The sequence below is a fragment of the Sinocyclocheilus rhinocerous genome, unplaced genomic scaffold, assembly GCF_001515625.1.
Source record: "Sinocyclocheilus rhinocerous isolate Xijiao unplaced genomic scaffold, SAMN03320098_v1.1 scaffold3117, whole genome shotgun sequence".
NCBI lineage: Eukaryota > Metazoa > Chordata > Actinopteri > Cypriniformes > Cyprinidae > Sinocyclocheilus > Sinocyclocheilus rhinocerous.
Genome location: NW_015629109.1, coordinates 694,340 through 708,553, shown reverse-complemented (window position 1 = coordinate 708,553; position 14,214 = coordinate 694,340). Strand labels below are relative to the sequence as shown.

General features: G+C 37.1%; 2 protein-coding genes across 7 annotated transcripts in view; both read left to right on the top strand.

Moving 5' to 3' along the window:
- The first annotated feature begins 201 nt into the window (after positions 1-201).
- lrrc17 (leucine rich repeat containing 17) lies at positions 202-7,318 on the top strand. The gene is made up of 3 exons (XM_016550687.1): positions 202-1,047; positions 3,866-4,021; positions 5,986-7,318. The coding sequence occupies exons 1-3, from the start codon at positions 303-305 to the stop codon at positions 6,414-6,416; spliced, it is 1,332 nt and encodes a 443-aa protein (XP_016406173.1). The 5' UTR covers positions 202-302; the 3' UTR covers positions 6,417-7,318.
- A 3,202-nt stretch (positions 7,319-10,520) lies between these two features.
- cep83 (centrosomal protein 83) overlaps positions 10,521-14,214 on the top strand; it is a 7,553-nt gene continuing 3,859 nt past the window's right edge. Inside the window, exons 1-6 of one of the 6 annotated variants that reach the window (XM_016550685.1) lie at positions 10,521-10,694; positions 11,202-11,407; positions 11,496-11,646; positions 12,775-12,867; positions 13,094-13,225; positions 13,305-13,556. In XM_016550685.1, the coding sequence (XP_016406171.1) occupies positions 11,202-11,407; positions 11,496-11,646; positions 12,775-12,867; positions 13,094-13,225; positions 13,305-13,556 (834 nt within the window). In that variant the 5' untranslated portion in view covers positions 10,521-10,694. Of the gene's footprint in view, positions 10,814-11,192; positions 11,408-11,495; positions 11,647-12,774; positions 12,868-13,093; positions 13,226-13,304; positions 13,557-14,214 lie in introns of those variants that run through there. The other 5 variants (XM_016550684.1, XM_016550683.1, XM_016550686.1 and 2 more) reach the window with 5 other exon arrangements.

Below are 14,214 nucleotides of genomic sequence, written 5' to 3'. Positions count from 1 at the left end.
TTTCATAGAAGGGAACACAAAATTATATGTTGTGGATTGAGTTTAACTTTAAAAATAAGTACTGTCCTATGATGTTTTACTTGTTTTGAATTAACAGTAAGACAAAGGTGCTATTCATTTGTGTCTGTGTCCTCTCTCTCTGTTTGTAATGCAGCTCTTGTTAATGCAGTTATTTACATTTCGTTTGCCTTTTCTCAGGGACTGCAGCTGTGCTCTCTCATTCTGACTAAAGCAAGCTCTTGGTTTATCGAAGTTACGCTAAGACTCTACTTGACTGGTTAACCCTGCTGCTGCTGTTTGCCATGCGGCTGCTCTGCGGTCTGCTGCTGCTGCTGTGCCTGGTGGTCTGGGCAACTGAGGCACGAAAGGGTGGAAAGGGACGCCGAATGCGGAGTCGAGACTGGTCAAGTACCACCAAGCGGTTTGCTGCAGACTGCAAGGAAAGTATTGTCAATGGGGAAAAGTTCTTTGACTGCCAAGAGCGCCATCTGACAGCCGTATTGTTGGGCTGGCCGGAGGACATTCACCACCTGCTGCTGGCACGGAACCGGATCCAGGTGCTGCGAGACAACACCTTCAGTCACTTCCGAAACCTGAAGAGTCTGGATCTCCAGCAGAACGAAATCTCCCGCATAGAGGAGGGAGCTTTCAACGGCCTGAGCAGACTCACCACTTTACTGCTGCAGCACAACCGTCTGCAGGTGACGAGCGAAGGCATGCTGATCCCAATGCCGCAACTCAAGTACTTGCGACTCCATGACAATCCCTGGAGGTGTGACTGCCAGCTGGACAGCCTGGTCAGGTTCATACAAGTGCCCAGTAACCGTAACATCGGCAATTACGCACGCTGTGCTGAGCCCAGGGAATTCTGGGGGAGGCAACTGAAGAAGCTGGATGCAGAGCTTCTGTGTACCCCTCAGCAGGAGAACGTATTGATCCCGCATCCGGACAATCAGCCCCTACCGGCTTCACAAAAAAAGTCTGATGCAACCTCTCTATGTCACACCTACATTCACCCTGTGCCCCGTCTGGACTGCAGGAACAGAGGTGAGAAAGCTATTGCTCACTATTTTGAGGGACATTTGGGGAGAAGTGGGAGTGAAATCAAGTTGTGGTTGTGAAGAAACAAACACATTACCCTGTTTGGGAAAATCCAATGATTCACAATTGACTTGGCAAACCATGGTGACTATAATGGTCACTGTAAAGGTGCACACAGTATTTTCTGTTTATGTTGTGTCCAGTAACAAGGGGTTACCAAGAAAGCTTGAGCAATATTTGGCTGACTGTGTGACCTCAACAGTGGTATCATGAAAAATTTGGTCCACTAAACTGATTCTGTTGGCTGAAAGAGATTTTTCTAGGTACTCTATTCTGTGATTAGCATTCATTCCCATTAAACAAATAAAAACGTAGAAAGAAAGAAAGAAAGAAATAACTATTTGACCTTACTAATATACTAATCAGTTTACTGAATTATATTAATAATAACATAATTATTTTTCAATCATTTACATAGTTGTTGTATGAAACATGAATGTGAAAAGATTTGGGAAGGAGGCTGCCACATGAAATGCAATTAAGCAATTCAATCTGACAGAAAGATGAACAGGGTTAGTTTGAAAATGTGTGGTTTCTTTTTAGCAAATTGAAATGTTGAAGTGGTTTTACTGCAGTACCAGTTAGGGCAAAGTGTTGTTTATTCCACAATAAATACTGACACAATGAATAATGCTTTCCTCAAATCCCTAGACACTCCCTTTTAATTGTGTAAAGCAGCTTTTCATCTATAGTGTTTAAGAAACAGTACCTGCGTACATATGCTGAGACATGGTGTCAATTTGAGGAAAAATTGGAATAAAAAATGACAACTTTTTTAAAGTTCATAGATAGATAGATAGATAGATAGATAGATAGATATTATGCTGACTCGGCATGTGGTAAGTTACTTTAATTCACAGCAGAGTGGAACAAATGTCTGGAAACATGAAATATAAGATGCAGGGAACTAGCGGAAAGGCAATGAGTATCATTCCAGCTTCAACATCTGGAGACTTTTCTCTAGAGACACATTAATGCCATATTCTGACTGTTATCAAGACACCATAACTTTTCTGAAGCTTGAATCTAAGTGTTATATTTCAAAAGGCTGTCTGCAAAACAAAGGCAAAATTCATATAAAAATCCCTTTGTGAATCGGTCCCCTAAAAAAAACTCTCTTCCAAAAGCATAGGAAATACCACAATACTACGGCTATACATGCAAATCTCCATGGGAATAAGAGAACAGTGCTGGTCTGTGTCTTATGCATGTCTTATAGTGTTTCAGGGAAGGACTTAGAACAAGAGGGTTTTTTTTCTGATGAAGAGATGACTGTGAGATATGACAAAGAAAGTGTCATTTAAATTTCACTCAAGGAAGACGGATATAATTCTGCATTTATCTATGAAAGAGCTCTTTGTCGGTGCAAGATTTTTTCTCTTCTCTAGAGCCCTCTGTTTCTGCACATGAATTTTGAGTTCTCCATCTTGTAAAGCGAGGTTCATTATTTTAAAAAACTAGCTAAATGTGCTCTGACATCCATAACAAGATGAGAGACACTGCCAGGCCAAAGATGAAATCTTCAGGGTTAGATGAGGCAAGCAAAATGTGTGTGATAGAAAACGTTCATTTCTATCACACGTTCATTTATTTCAAATGAAGTGAAATAAATGAAGTCAGATGGATTTTGAAGTCAGTGGGATTTGGAATTCTCTGCTTGTTAGAAATAGTGAGTCAGCTGTCTGGAGCTGAGGAAGGCATCCTGAATCACTCCCTCGAACAAAAAAGTCACACTTTTGTAGCGTTACATCATCCGTTCTGGGGATCTAAGGGATAAATGGCTATTTCTTTTGTCAGCATTAATCACAGAAAGCACATGCAGGAATCTTATGGCAAGAGCAGGAGACTAAAAGCCAAGAATTAGTGATCTCAACTTCTGGGAAGGCTTTTCCCTGAATTAGTTACAAGAATTACAGCACGGTCATTTCTTTGGGTACAATTCAGAAATCTCCAGATCCCAGAGACACTGTAAAACAGTGTCATATCTACTCTAGTAGTAACTGTGGATCAAATCTGTGTTTATATAGGTGGCAGAACAAAAGCAGAATGTAAAATCTGAGCAAGATCTCTCATTGAAGGCACTCTAGGGTTTAAAACAGGTGCTCTGGCGGGTCAAAGCAGGAAGTGCAGCTGTATCAGTTCTGCATGCCGCATAGCTTTTGCACATGTCAAGCAGACAAGTCCCACGATAACATTTCCGAATATCACAGAGACAGTGATGTCTCACAGAGTTTCAAGAGTTACCACCAAACGTGTGCCATGTGTACGATTTTAATAGCACTCTCTGTGATGATATAAATAAATATAGCCAGGCACGGTTTGCTGGAGCCATCCAAAGTGTTGCGTCGAGCTTTCGAGTGGCCAGAATTTTCCAAAATAAACAGAGAGCTTCTTCACAATGATCATGCTTTGTGTATAATTTAAGATTCATATACAGATACTAGTTAGTTTGAATGCCATTATCAGTAAGTGTCTGAGAAAATGACTTTAGCAGACCACCAATGAGGAATCAACTGTACAGAACTTCCAACAATGGTCATGGCAGATGTTTCCATGTATGGTTAGCCTGCTGGAAATCATTTGGAAATACAGAAAGCCCTTCAAAGTGCTTTGCAAGCACACTGTCAATTACACAATATTCCCTTGGGAATCAAAATAACTCGTAACGAAGTAATGTCAATCAAACGTGTAATTGTGCTAATTATGAAGTTACCTTTTCCAACAGGCCTACATAATTAAAGTAATTCAACTCTCTCTTCCATAGACCTTAAAACAGTCCCGGCTGACATCCCGTTGGATATTGTGAGACTGGATTTATCCAGAAACAACATCAAGCAGCTGAGACCAAAGGAGTTTGTAAACGTTAAAGACCTAAAGCTCTTGAACCTGAGTGGAAACAGTCTGGAAAGCATCGACACAGGTAAGCCAATGGTACACAACAAAATCCTGTCCTCAAGACATATACTTATTTGATTGTTGCACAAAGTGCAGGAAACAGATGTTTGGCACAGCAATACAGTAAGTGACAAGGAAGGAGTCTCAATCGAAAAGAAGTCTGACATTAAAGTTCTAAAGCATCTTGTCAGGCACTGATTGAAATGACACCAGTTGGGGAATTCATGAAAGGTTAACTAGAAACCATTCATTTTCCTTTCCGTTGCATTTAGAAAAAAGGCCACATTCTGTTTGTGCATCAATAGTGGTGAAGGAATCGACTCTGGCCTCTACATTAAACTGAAGGGCTTATATGTGACAATCATTTGTCAAAAGACTGGGTGGGTGAAAGAACTTAAGTTCTTTGGGAATAAAGAATGACAAAAAGCGCTATATAAATAAAGGTGACTTGACTTGACTTGATATGTGACAATCATTTGTCAAAAGACTGGGTGGGTGAAAGAACTTAAGTAAATTATGAGTTTGTTAACTAGAAACCATTCATTTTCCTTTCCGTTGCATTTAGAAAAAAGGCCACATTCTGTTTGTGCATCAGTAGTGGTGAAGGAATCGACTCTGGCCTCTACATTAAACTGAAGGGCTTATATGTCACAATCATTTGTCAAAAGACTGGGTGGGTGAAAGAACTTAAGTTCTTTGGGAATAAAGAATGACAGAAATCAAAGTGTGCCTCAACTATGCAGCACAGCTATCAAGAGTTGTTATTGTGGAGAAAGCAATAAACCTCAGCATGTTAATTTTCAAGCCTTTACCAATTAGAGCAAACCAGGCAGGGGGTTCACAGAATAGAATTGCTTGTAAAAAATCTGTAGGCCATTTCTTGCTGAGCAGACACATTTAGCAGCTTTAGGAATCATGTAATCTTTCTTCCATGAAACACAAAAGGACTTGTGTGTAAAAGTCTGTTCAAGCCAGTGTTGTCAACAAGTGGGATCCGTGTAGATGATTTGAATGAACATTTGCAAATGATCTTAATGATGTCCATTATAAAGGGTTACCAAGACAGTATAGCTTTTATATATATATATACACTTGGGGTCCCTGAACTGTAAAGGTTGAAAATCTCAGTTTTAAAGCCATACAATAACTTCAGTGTTGGGATGTAAGTCTTTAAGAAGGGTTGAATCTTGAATCTCTTTGACTTTCTATAATTTTATTTCCAGAGTCTGTCAGATACTGTACAGTCAACTCTTTGGTTTAAAGCAAATCCATTTCAAAGTCATTAGAAATGCCATATATTTAATCAACTGACCACTGTATTTCCCTGCCTGCATTTTTTACAATTAAGTCTATCCCAAAAGCGCTTCCTCAGAGGTTTATACACAGAATTCACATTTGTCTTTTTCTCTCACCATAGAGAGAAATACAAACAAAAACAAAGTACTTGCTGATGCCGCTATAATTATAAGACATCTAAGCCTTTCTAGACTACCTAAAAAATGCACTTAATCGCAGTCAGTTGGGCTCTAATGAACAGAGCAGCAGGGTGTGTCATCTAATGGTTCCCTAGAGGGATGATAACACTCATTCAGTCACACTACAGGCTCAGGAACTGCAGTCTAGCTTCTGTTTAGTTCATCAGTCAGTTCAGAGATCACAGTGAGAACACAGCTAGTTGGCAGATTGAGCTCACTTCAATGCAAAAGAGGTGTAATTCATTCAGTCCTATCCTCTAATTAAAGGAATGTTATGGTTTTTCATATCAACAGTATGTAAATCTGTAAATAAAATCTAATTTTATATATAATAACACATAACCAAAAATTCCATTAATAATGCATTCAATATGGTTTCATTTGTACTTTTTCTATTTTATTTTTTATTTGAGTCTTAATGAAATAACCTGATTTTTAAGTATTATTTATAGGTTTTGAAAATGAAATCTGAAGAGACTGTTCATCTATTTACTGCTTTTTCTGTTTTCTGTAGCTGCCTTTACAGGCCTGCTGTACTTGGGAGGATTGGACCTGTCCAACAACAGCCTGCGCTATTTTCAATATGGCGTTTTGGAGGACCTGTACTTCCTGAAAAGACTGTCTCTGGAGGACAACCCCTGGATTTGTGATTACAACATTCATTACTTGATCTATTGGCTGAAGCACCACCCCGGTGTGTCCCACACAGGTCTGGTGTGCAGTGAACCAGAAGAGTTTCGTGGTTGGCCGGTGGAAAACTACGTCAAGACCTACAACGCAGACTGTCCTAAAGACAAGCAGCTGGGCCAGGTGCCTGGCACTGACCCGGCAGGCATCACAGCTCAGGAGCTCACAGCTGAGATAGATGAAGAGGAGCTGCTTACAGAATTGGGGCCCAGACCTTACAGAGGGCCTAAGAAATTTGAGATCATCCGTCTGACTTAAGATGGAAACTATGATGCTGTTGGGAACTCTTTTTTTTTTATTTGGTCATGAACAAATCATTTTCCCAGCAAAATTCTGACTGTGTGAGAGATGAAACTTTAATATGCTGTCACATTCGCAGATTAATTCAGTCCAGTCAGAAATCAAGCAGTTGATGTTTACGTATTGTTTAGCATTTCTAATGAGTAATTTTGTAAATTGAATCATGATAAATAAAATACAGATTGATTTGTTTTTTTTTTAATTCACTGATGAATCTTATGTTTGTCCATTAACCAAATTTGAAGAGGCGAAATATAGTGCCCCGTGTTGTGAATTTTTTATTCAGACACAATTCAAAACGCAACAACACACAAACTCTCAAATACTTGCACATGTAAGCATAAAAACAATTTCCTTTTCCATGCAAGGCACCCACATTAGTGTTACACACAAGGTAATGCCCACATGTTCAATTCTCCAACAAGATATAGCACAAAAAGAAACTGTAAAGTCTATAAAATAGAGACGTACGTGTATATCCACATGAAGTCAGTCCTGTGATGTATATGTCTAGAGAACATTGGCCATAAGTGACTGAAACATTAGAAAGGCATTTTTCTGAGGGGGAAGGGCAAGTATATAGCAGTTTTTCTCCAGAGCCGCATTTTTATCTCCATCCTGTCTGAAAAGAAACAGATGCTGGAAGATTACGGATCTGCAGTATATATCACTGCTTTGAGAGAATGCAATGAGTGAAAAATCTGGGGAACATTTTTTGCAGTTCAGGTGGAGGGCCATATGGGGACTGACTCCATGCATTTGAGTGAAAACATGGCAGGGAATCAAAGTAAATAAATGGATGAAGAGCTCATCCTTTTAATTAATAATTGTTTTGCAGCAGCACAGATGTTTTCAGCATTAAATCTGAGTGCTGTGATTCTGCTTAGCTTCCCGTCCTCCTCTTCAGTTGCCTTAAACATGGAGAAGTGTTGGTCTACCGCTACTGTCCACGACGTCTGTCTTGGTTTTTTATTTGAATCTTTTGAGAGTTATAAATAAGACAGCAGATTCAAATACTTGGTTTAGCTAAGAGAAAAACTGGAGCACTGTGACATAGGTGGAGTTCCTCTACTTGGAGAGCTGATGAGAAGTTTGAGTGATAAATGCCCTAAGTAAGTGAAAACTGAGGCGCTAGTTAAGCTCTCAGTGGGAGTGAATACCTACCATCATACCGTGACCCACAATGCAAAGCAGAAAATTAGAGCAGTGAGTGTTGTTACTTTTTCCACAGAGGCTTACTGGAAAATGGAAAGCTGATTCACACACAATGATGGGAAACATCACTGTAAAGGCCAATTCACACCTTAAGACTTAAAAAGAGTGAAGATAACAGGTTATAATGTTAAAAAAATGCTATAAACATTTTTAGCTTTCCTTACATAGTGGAAGGGGAGGGGCTATCAGGCTCTAATGGTGGATGACAAAATAACCTTTATAATAACAACCTAAAATTCATTCACTAGATGGTAGAATTCATAGTGCACAGTGTAAGTGCATAGTGTATAGAATGTCTTTTGGGACACAACTGATGTTACATAGTTTGCTAATATGAGGAAAGAGGGAGCAAAAACATAAATTCCAAACAAAGACCGGAAGTGCGAGAAGATTGGCTAAAAAGAGCGGCCAGCTAGAGTGATTGACTATTGCTGGCACAGATGTGTGATTTCAATATCTGCCAGATAATAGTACATTTAATATGTGGTATTCCCAAATATACAGCGCCTTTAGTAAAGGCGATAAAGGCCCGTTACAGCTTACGTTTGGTAATTTTTGTGATATAAAATACAAAATACAAAAAAAAAAAAAAAAACAGGCAGCATTTCAAGTACTTAGCATACTTCTCTGAGCACCTGAATAAATGTTCAGATTAAAAAAAGAAAACGCTGTCTTTCTCTTCACTCACACATAATAAACTGTGGGAAAAACAGTGGCTATTTCAGGAGTGGTTTAATCTCTTGTCCTTTTAAAGATAAAATGCTTACCAAAAACTATAAATATCTTTCATAACAGCATGAGGGCTGGTTCATGCCCAAAGATATCAAGAGGTTCAGGGACTGTGATGCCAAAATAAAAACACTCGCGCCAATCTCAACACATCTTTTTATAAACGGTGTATGTTGGCATAGCTGAAGGAACGATAACTACCCATGTAAAATAAAAAACAAACGTTGAACACAGCCATGGGTACATAAACTGGACTTTTACTGTGGTTATTGTATCCTGCAGATAATATTATCCCGTACTACGCAAAGTTGTCTGTATGAATGAAAGCATCTGTCTGTCTGGATATCTGCTAGAACAGCCTCACACATGTCAAGGCTGACCTGAGAACCAGAAATAAAAAGCTTTGCGAATTTAGTATTTTTTCATGTCATTACATTGTTTAGAGCATAAGAACAAAATGGTAAAATAACATTTTTGGAAAAAGATATTTTATTCATATGTTATGCTATGTCCTCTGTAGAGGACACCAGTACTCGGTTTTTCTAAAAAATAAAATGACAAGAATAGACATGAAAAGGCAAAAACAATGGGACTTAAAAAAAAAAAAAATCAATCAATTTTTAGGTTTCAGGATTTTTTTATATACCAAACTTTGTTTAAGGATGGTTCTCAACTATGTTATAAAATATATAACAAAATTATTTGATATACCATTTTGCTTTATGCAATATGTCTTTAAAAATTCCATAAACTGGTTTTCCCATTAAACACAATGTATCTAATTTGCATATTAAAGTGCTGTTGGGACAGCATGTTGAAAAAAGAAGTGTAATAATGGGAGTAGTAATTGGCCAGATTTTCATAATAATATCTAATATTTCATTAGAGTATTGATATATAATTTGTTTTCCTATTCAATTCTTTTGTCTCCCCAAATGCATAATAAACATGCTTTTAGTCCTGGTGTCCTCTACAGTGGACATGTATGAAATGATGTCCTGTTTCATAACAGGAAGTCATATTTTGATTTGAAGCCCCATAACATTTTCCTGAGATGTTGATTTATGACAAACAATTTGAAAATTAATCAGATTTAAATTATAATTACAAAATATTATCATATTTCTATAAGGATGTACAAATTTATCACTAAATTAATGTCAGCCATTTTTAAAAACCAAGGAGAGGGCGTGGCCATGGTGAATCCATCCAATCATTTGGTATCTCTGGAAAGCCCTGAATGTGCTCTTTACAGGACTTAAAACTGTGACATGTGAGGTCTCAGAGAAAGTCACTAAAATATCACAGAGGCAAAAACTCCATAGCTGGGTCTCAGGAGGATAATATACTGTCAATGTTCGCCCTCTGCTGGCAGAAAAGCGTTATTGCAAATTGCACAGATATTGCGATGTTCACCCCAAAAAGAAAATACTATATCTACACATCCTCATGTTGTTTCAAACCCATATGCCTTCCTTTCCTTCTTTCCTTCATTGTGACCATATCTTGTTAAGCATAATATATATTCATCAAAGAATCAAAGAAAAAAGTATCACAGGTGCCAAAAAATATAAAGCAGCACATCAGTTTCCAGCACTGATAATAAATCAGAATATTAGAATGATTTCTGAAGGATCATGTGACACTGAAGACTGGAGTAAAGGCTAATGAAAATTCAGCGCTGCGTCACAGAAATAAATAATATTTTAAAGAATATTAAAATAGGAAACCAATATTAGAAATTGCAATAATATTTCACAATTTTACAGTTTTTTTTTATTTTTACAAAAATACAGCCTTGATTGATATATAATAATATTTAAGAAAATATAAATAAATTTAAGAAAATTCTAATGATTTCGTTTTATTATTATTTAGATTATTACGGCACATTATTAAATAATTATTAAAATATACAAAATAAAAGCCATATTTAATACAAATGTGTGTGTGTGTGTGTGTGTGAACCAAATATTAATAATATTAATACATTAATAACTAATATTTGAACTAAATAAAAATGTCAATAATACTATTTAGTAAACTTTGTATAACGGAACCAGAACGGAACGTGTCGAAACAAGTCTTTTATTTTGAAAGGCGCCTCTAGCCGCCATCATCATCACGTAACAGTGCGTCGCTGCCAGCGGTGGATCGGGTAACTTTACAACAGCTTTTCAAATCATTTACTTTTTACCTTAATGCACAAATGTATTATTATATTTTGTATAGTTTTCAACGCAATGCAGTAGTTTACGCCCAGCAGAGGTGTTTATTTATGAAATACGTGCAGTAAGTGTTTATCAATCACTATTTGCATGACATTTCAATATAAGTTAGCAATCTATGCACCGACTTCCACTCACAGACAACACGAAATGCTTCATCTTGCGCTTTTTTAAAAGCACGAGGTACGTTTTCCCAGTGGCTCAGTTGCTCTGACAACTTGGGAAGCCGTTATGTGTTTATGCTGGAGTAGCTCTGTTTCTACAACACAGAGTGAATCACTGGAGACCAGCCTGAGCTTCACATCTAATCCCTTGAGAGCAGAGGAGCAAACAAGGACTCTTGTGCTGCACATGCATTGATTAGATGCTTTGTTCGAGCTAACTAGGCTATTACAAGTGATTTAAAACAGTCAGCCCTGATGAGATGTGGCTGCATCTCTTGACTTTGGTTGGCAGTGGAGTCATTTGTGTTGATTGAGATCTTTGTCTTTTTTTAGAGCTCTCTTGAGGTTGTAGTGGTTTCTGGGGGAGGTATTAAATCTTTTGCTTTTGTTTCCTCACTATGGAGCAGATGAACCCTCCAGCGTTAGGGCAGTCATCTGCCCTGTTCCCAAACCTGGAGCTGGCAGGAGGAGGTGGGAAAGCTGCAGTCCTCCTGAGCGGCTCTACGGGACTCACCAGCTCTGATATGGAGCTCCAGAAAATGCTTATTGATGAGAGAATGCGCTGTGAGAACCACAAGACCAACTATCAGACCTTGAAAGTGGAGCACACCAGGTGAGTGAATACTGCATATTTATATACTGTAAGATATCCTGTTAAACTTCAACGTCTTCTGAACAGATGTGTTTGTGTGTGTGTGCAGACTGCAGGATGAATACACGCGGGCGCAGAGTGAACTGAAACGCCTGCTCAGTGATCGCCAGGTCGCTCAGGAGAAACAGCAGCTGCTGCTGGCCGAGCTCGGGGGAGAACTGCTGGATAAAACACGTGAGCTGGAGGAGCTCAGACTGCAGGTCCACATTATATGCGTATAGTAACTTGTAGTCACTATTTATTACAAGTCATTTCATTATGTCATTCAAAAGTATTATATAAAACACTAGTTTTACATACTAGTTGCTGCTTATTAATAATTAAGCATACTAATGCTGGTTATTCATGGATTCAGGTATGAATATATGGCAATATTTAAAGTTTTAAGAAAAAAAATATGATTGCGCATTAAAAATGATAAAATACAAGTAAAATGTTTGGACACACCTACTCATTCTTTATTATGACTGTTGTTCACATTTAGAATAATAGTGAATTAATCCAAACTGTGAAATAACACAAATGGAAATATGGGGAATAGGAAAAATATTAAAGAAATTAAATTTTGTATGTAATATTTTCACCACATCACCACACTTTGCCTAGATTTTTTATTTTTATTTTTTTCAAAAAAAATAAAAAAATATTTTTGTTCACAAACAAAATGGAAATCAATAAAATCAGGAATTTTATAAATGCATGTAGAGTTTTTTTTAACACAAATGGAAATATGGGGAATAGGAAAAATATTAAAGAAATTAAATTTTGTATGTAATATTTTCACCACATCACCACACTTTGCCTAGATTTTTTATTTTATTTTTTTTCAAAAAAAATAACAAAATATTTTTGTTCACAAACAAAATGGAAATCAATAAAATCAGGAATTTTATAAATGCATGTAGAGTTTTTTTTTAAAGTAATAATTATTAAGTATAATACAGATTTATTTTAGTATTTATTTATGTGCAATTTAGTATTTTGGTTAGCTTCTAGTTTTGTATTTTCAGTTTCATTTTGAGTTTTAGTAATTTTGTGTGTGTTTGTCATTTTTTATTAGATTGTTTTAAAATTATTTATATTATCTTTATTTTATTTCAGTTTTAGTCATTTTAGTACTTCAACTTACACTTTATTTATTTCACCTTAATAATTATATTTTATTTCAGTTTTATTGCAATTACCAAAAATGTTTTAATAGTTTTCGTTTTAGTTAACAATAACAACACAACACAACACAACTGGTGATGCAGAGATAAGCAAACACAAGTGTCTCAATATGCTCGAATTAGACATTTTGCTGACAAAGTGTTGATCATGTGTTTAAGGTGCTGACCCCTCAAAGGCTGGAGCTCTTGAAAGCACAGGTGCAGCAGGAGTTGGAGGCTCCCATCAGAGAACGCTTCAACAAACTGCAGGAGGTAAAAGATGCCCCTCCACACCAGCTGACTCCCCCTCCACAACTATTAACTCCTGTTCCCATGACAGCCACCTGAGTACATGCTACAGCCATAATCCTGTCCATCACAGATGGAAAACAAACTGATTGCTTTGTCTTTTCTACATGTTATAAAAAACACTTTTTTGTGTAAATGTGTAAAATGTGTAAAAAGTCTTGAAATACCCTTCTCTATTTCTCTGTGACAGGAAGCAGAGAATTACAGGTCTGAGTATAATAAGCTCCGTTATGATCTCACGTTCCTCAAGTCGGAGTTTGATCACCAGAAAGAGGAGCACGTCCGAGTCCTGGAGGAGAGACGGATACGGCATGAAGCTGATGTATGTTTTATCATTTTGAATTTAATTTTGACCCAGCAGTGTCTCTGTATAAAGAAGTGTTATATATGTGATTGTGCAGGTGGCCCGACTTGAGCGTGATAAGGAGGATCTGGCTGCTCAGCTGCAGAGCGGAAACCCGGCACGGGACGGGAAGCGTGTTGAAGCCCTGCTGAGGGAGAAAGCTCAACTCCACCAGCGGCTCAAAGGACTGGAGGCAGAGGTCACTGAACTCAGGGCGGAGAGGAATAACTCAGGTGCTCAGGCCGAAAATGTGCAGCGGATTCAGATCCGACAGCTGGCTGAATCCCAGGCTGCAGTAAAAGCACTGGAGGTGAGCGGATAAAAGTGAAGAGTTGTAGGTTTTTGATGATACAAATAAGATTTGATGAAGTTTGAAGTTTATGCCTTTCTGTTAAAACAGTATAGTTCAGTGTAAAATGTCAGATTTGTTTTTTATATTAATAGATACAACAAATTTGTCAGAGCATTGGCACAGTGGGTAATACACATGCTCATGATGCAAGAAAAAACATTCACTTAATATCCAATCCCTTTTCCTCCTGGAAATGGATATTGGATTTCCAATATCCAATTACGTCTCTACTCTATCATTTTATATATTATATATAATGAAAATAATATCAATATTTTAAAAATAAATATTTGATATAAAATATTATTAATTTATAAATATATTAAGTATAACATAATTTATGTACCGTGAAGTCCAAAGTTTGAGACCACATTAAATGTCTCTGGTTCACTTTTTAGGATATTGCAGTTTTTATAAGAACTATTTAAATATTTATTTCATTAGGAATATTTTTGAATATTTGAAATATTTTAAGAAATCCTTTGCTGCATTTCTATAATCAAATAAGCACATCTTAACTTTTTTATTCATATGTGATGTGTTCATGTCACAGCATTTGACAAACACGTCACATTTAAATAAAAAATATTTAATAACATAAATAATATAATATAAA

Coding starts and splice junctions, on each gene's coding strand:
- lrrc17 (XM_016550687.1), top strand. CDS start 303: ATGCGGCTGCTCTGCGGTCTGCTGCTGCTGCTGTGCCTGGTGGTCTGG. Junction 1,048..3,865: donor TCTGGACTGCAGGAACAGAG/GTGAGAAAGCTA, acceptor TCTCTTCCATAG/ACCTTAAAACAGTCCCGGCT. Junction 4,022..5,985: donor TCTGGAAAGCATCGACACAG/GTAAGCCAATGG, acceptor TGTTTTCTGTAG/CTGCCTTTACAGGCCTGCTG.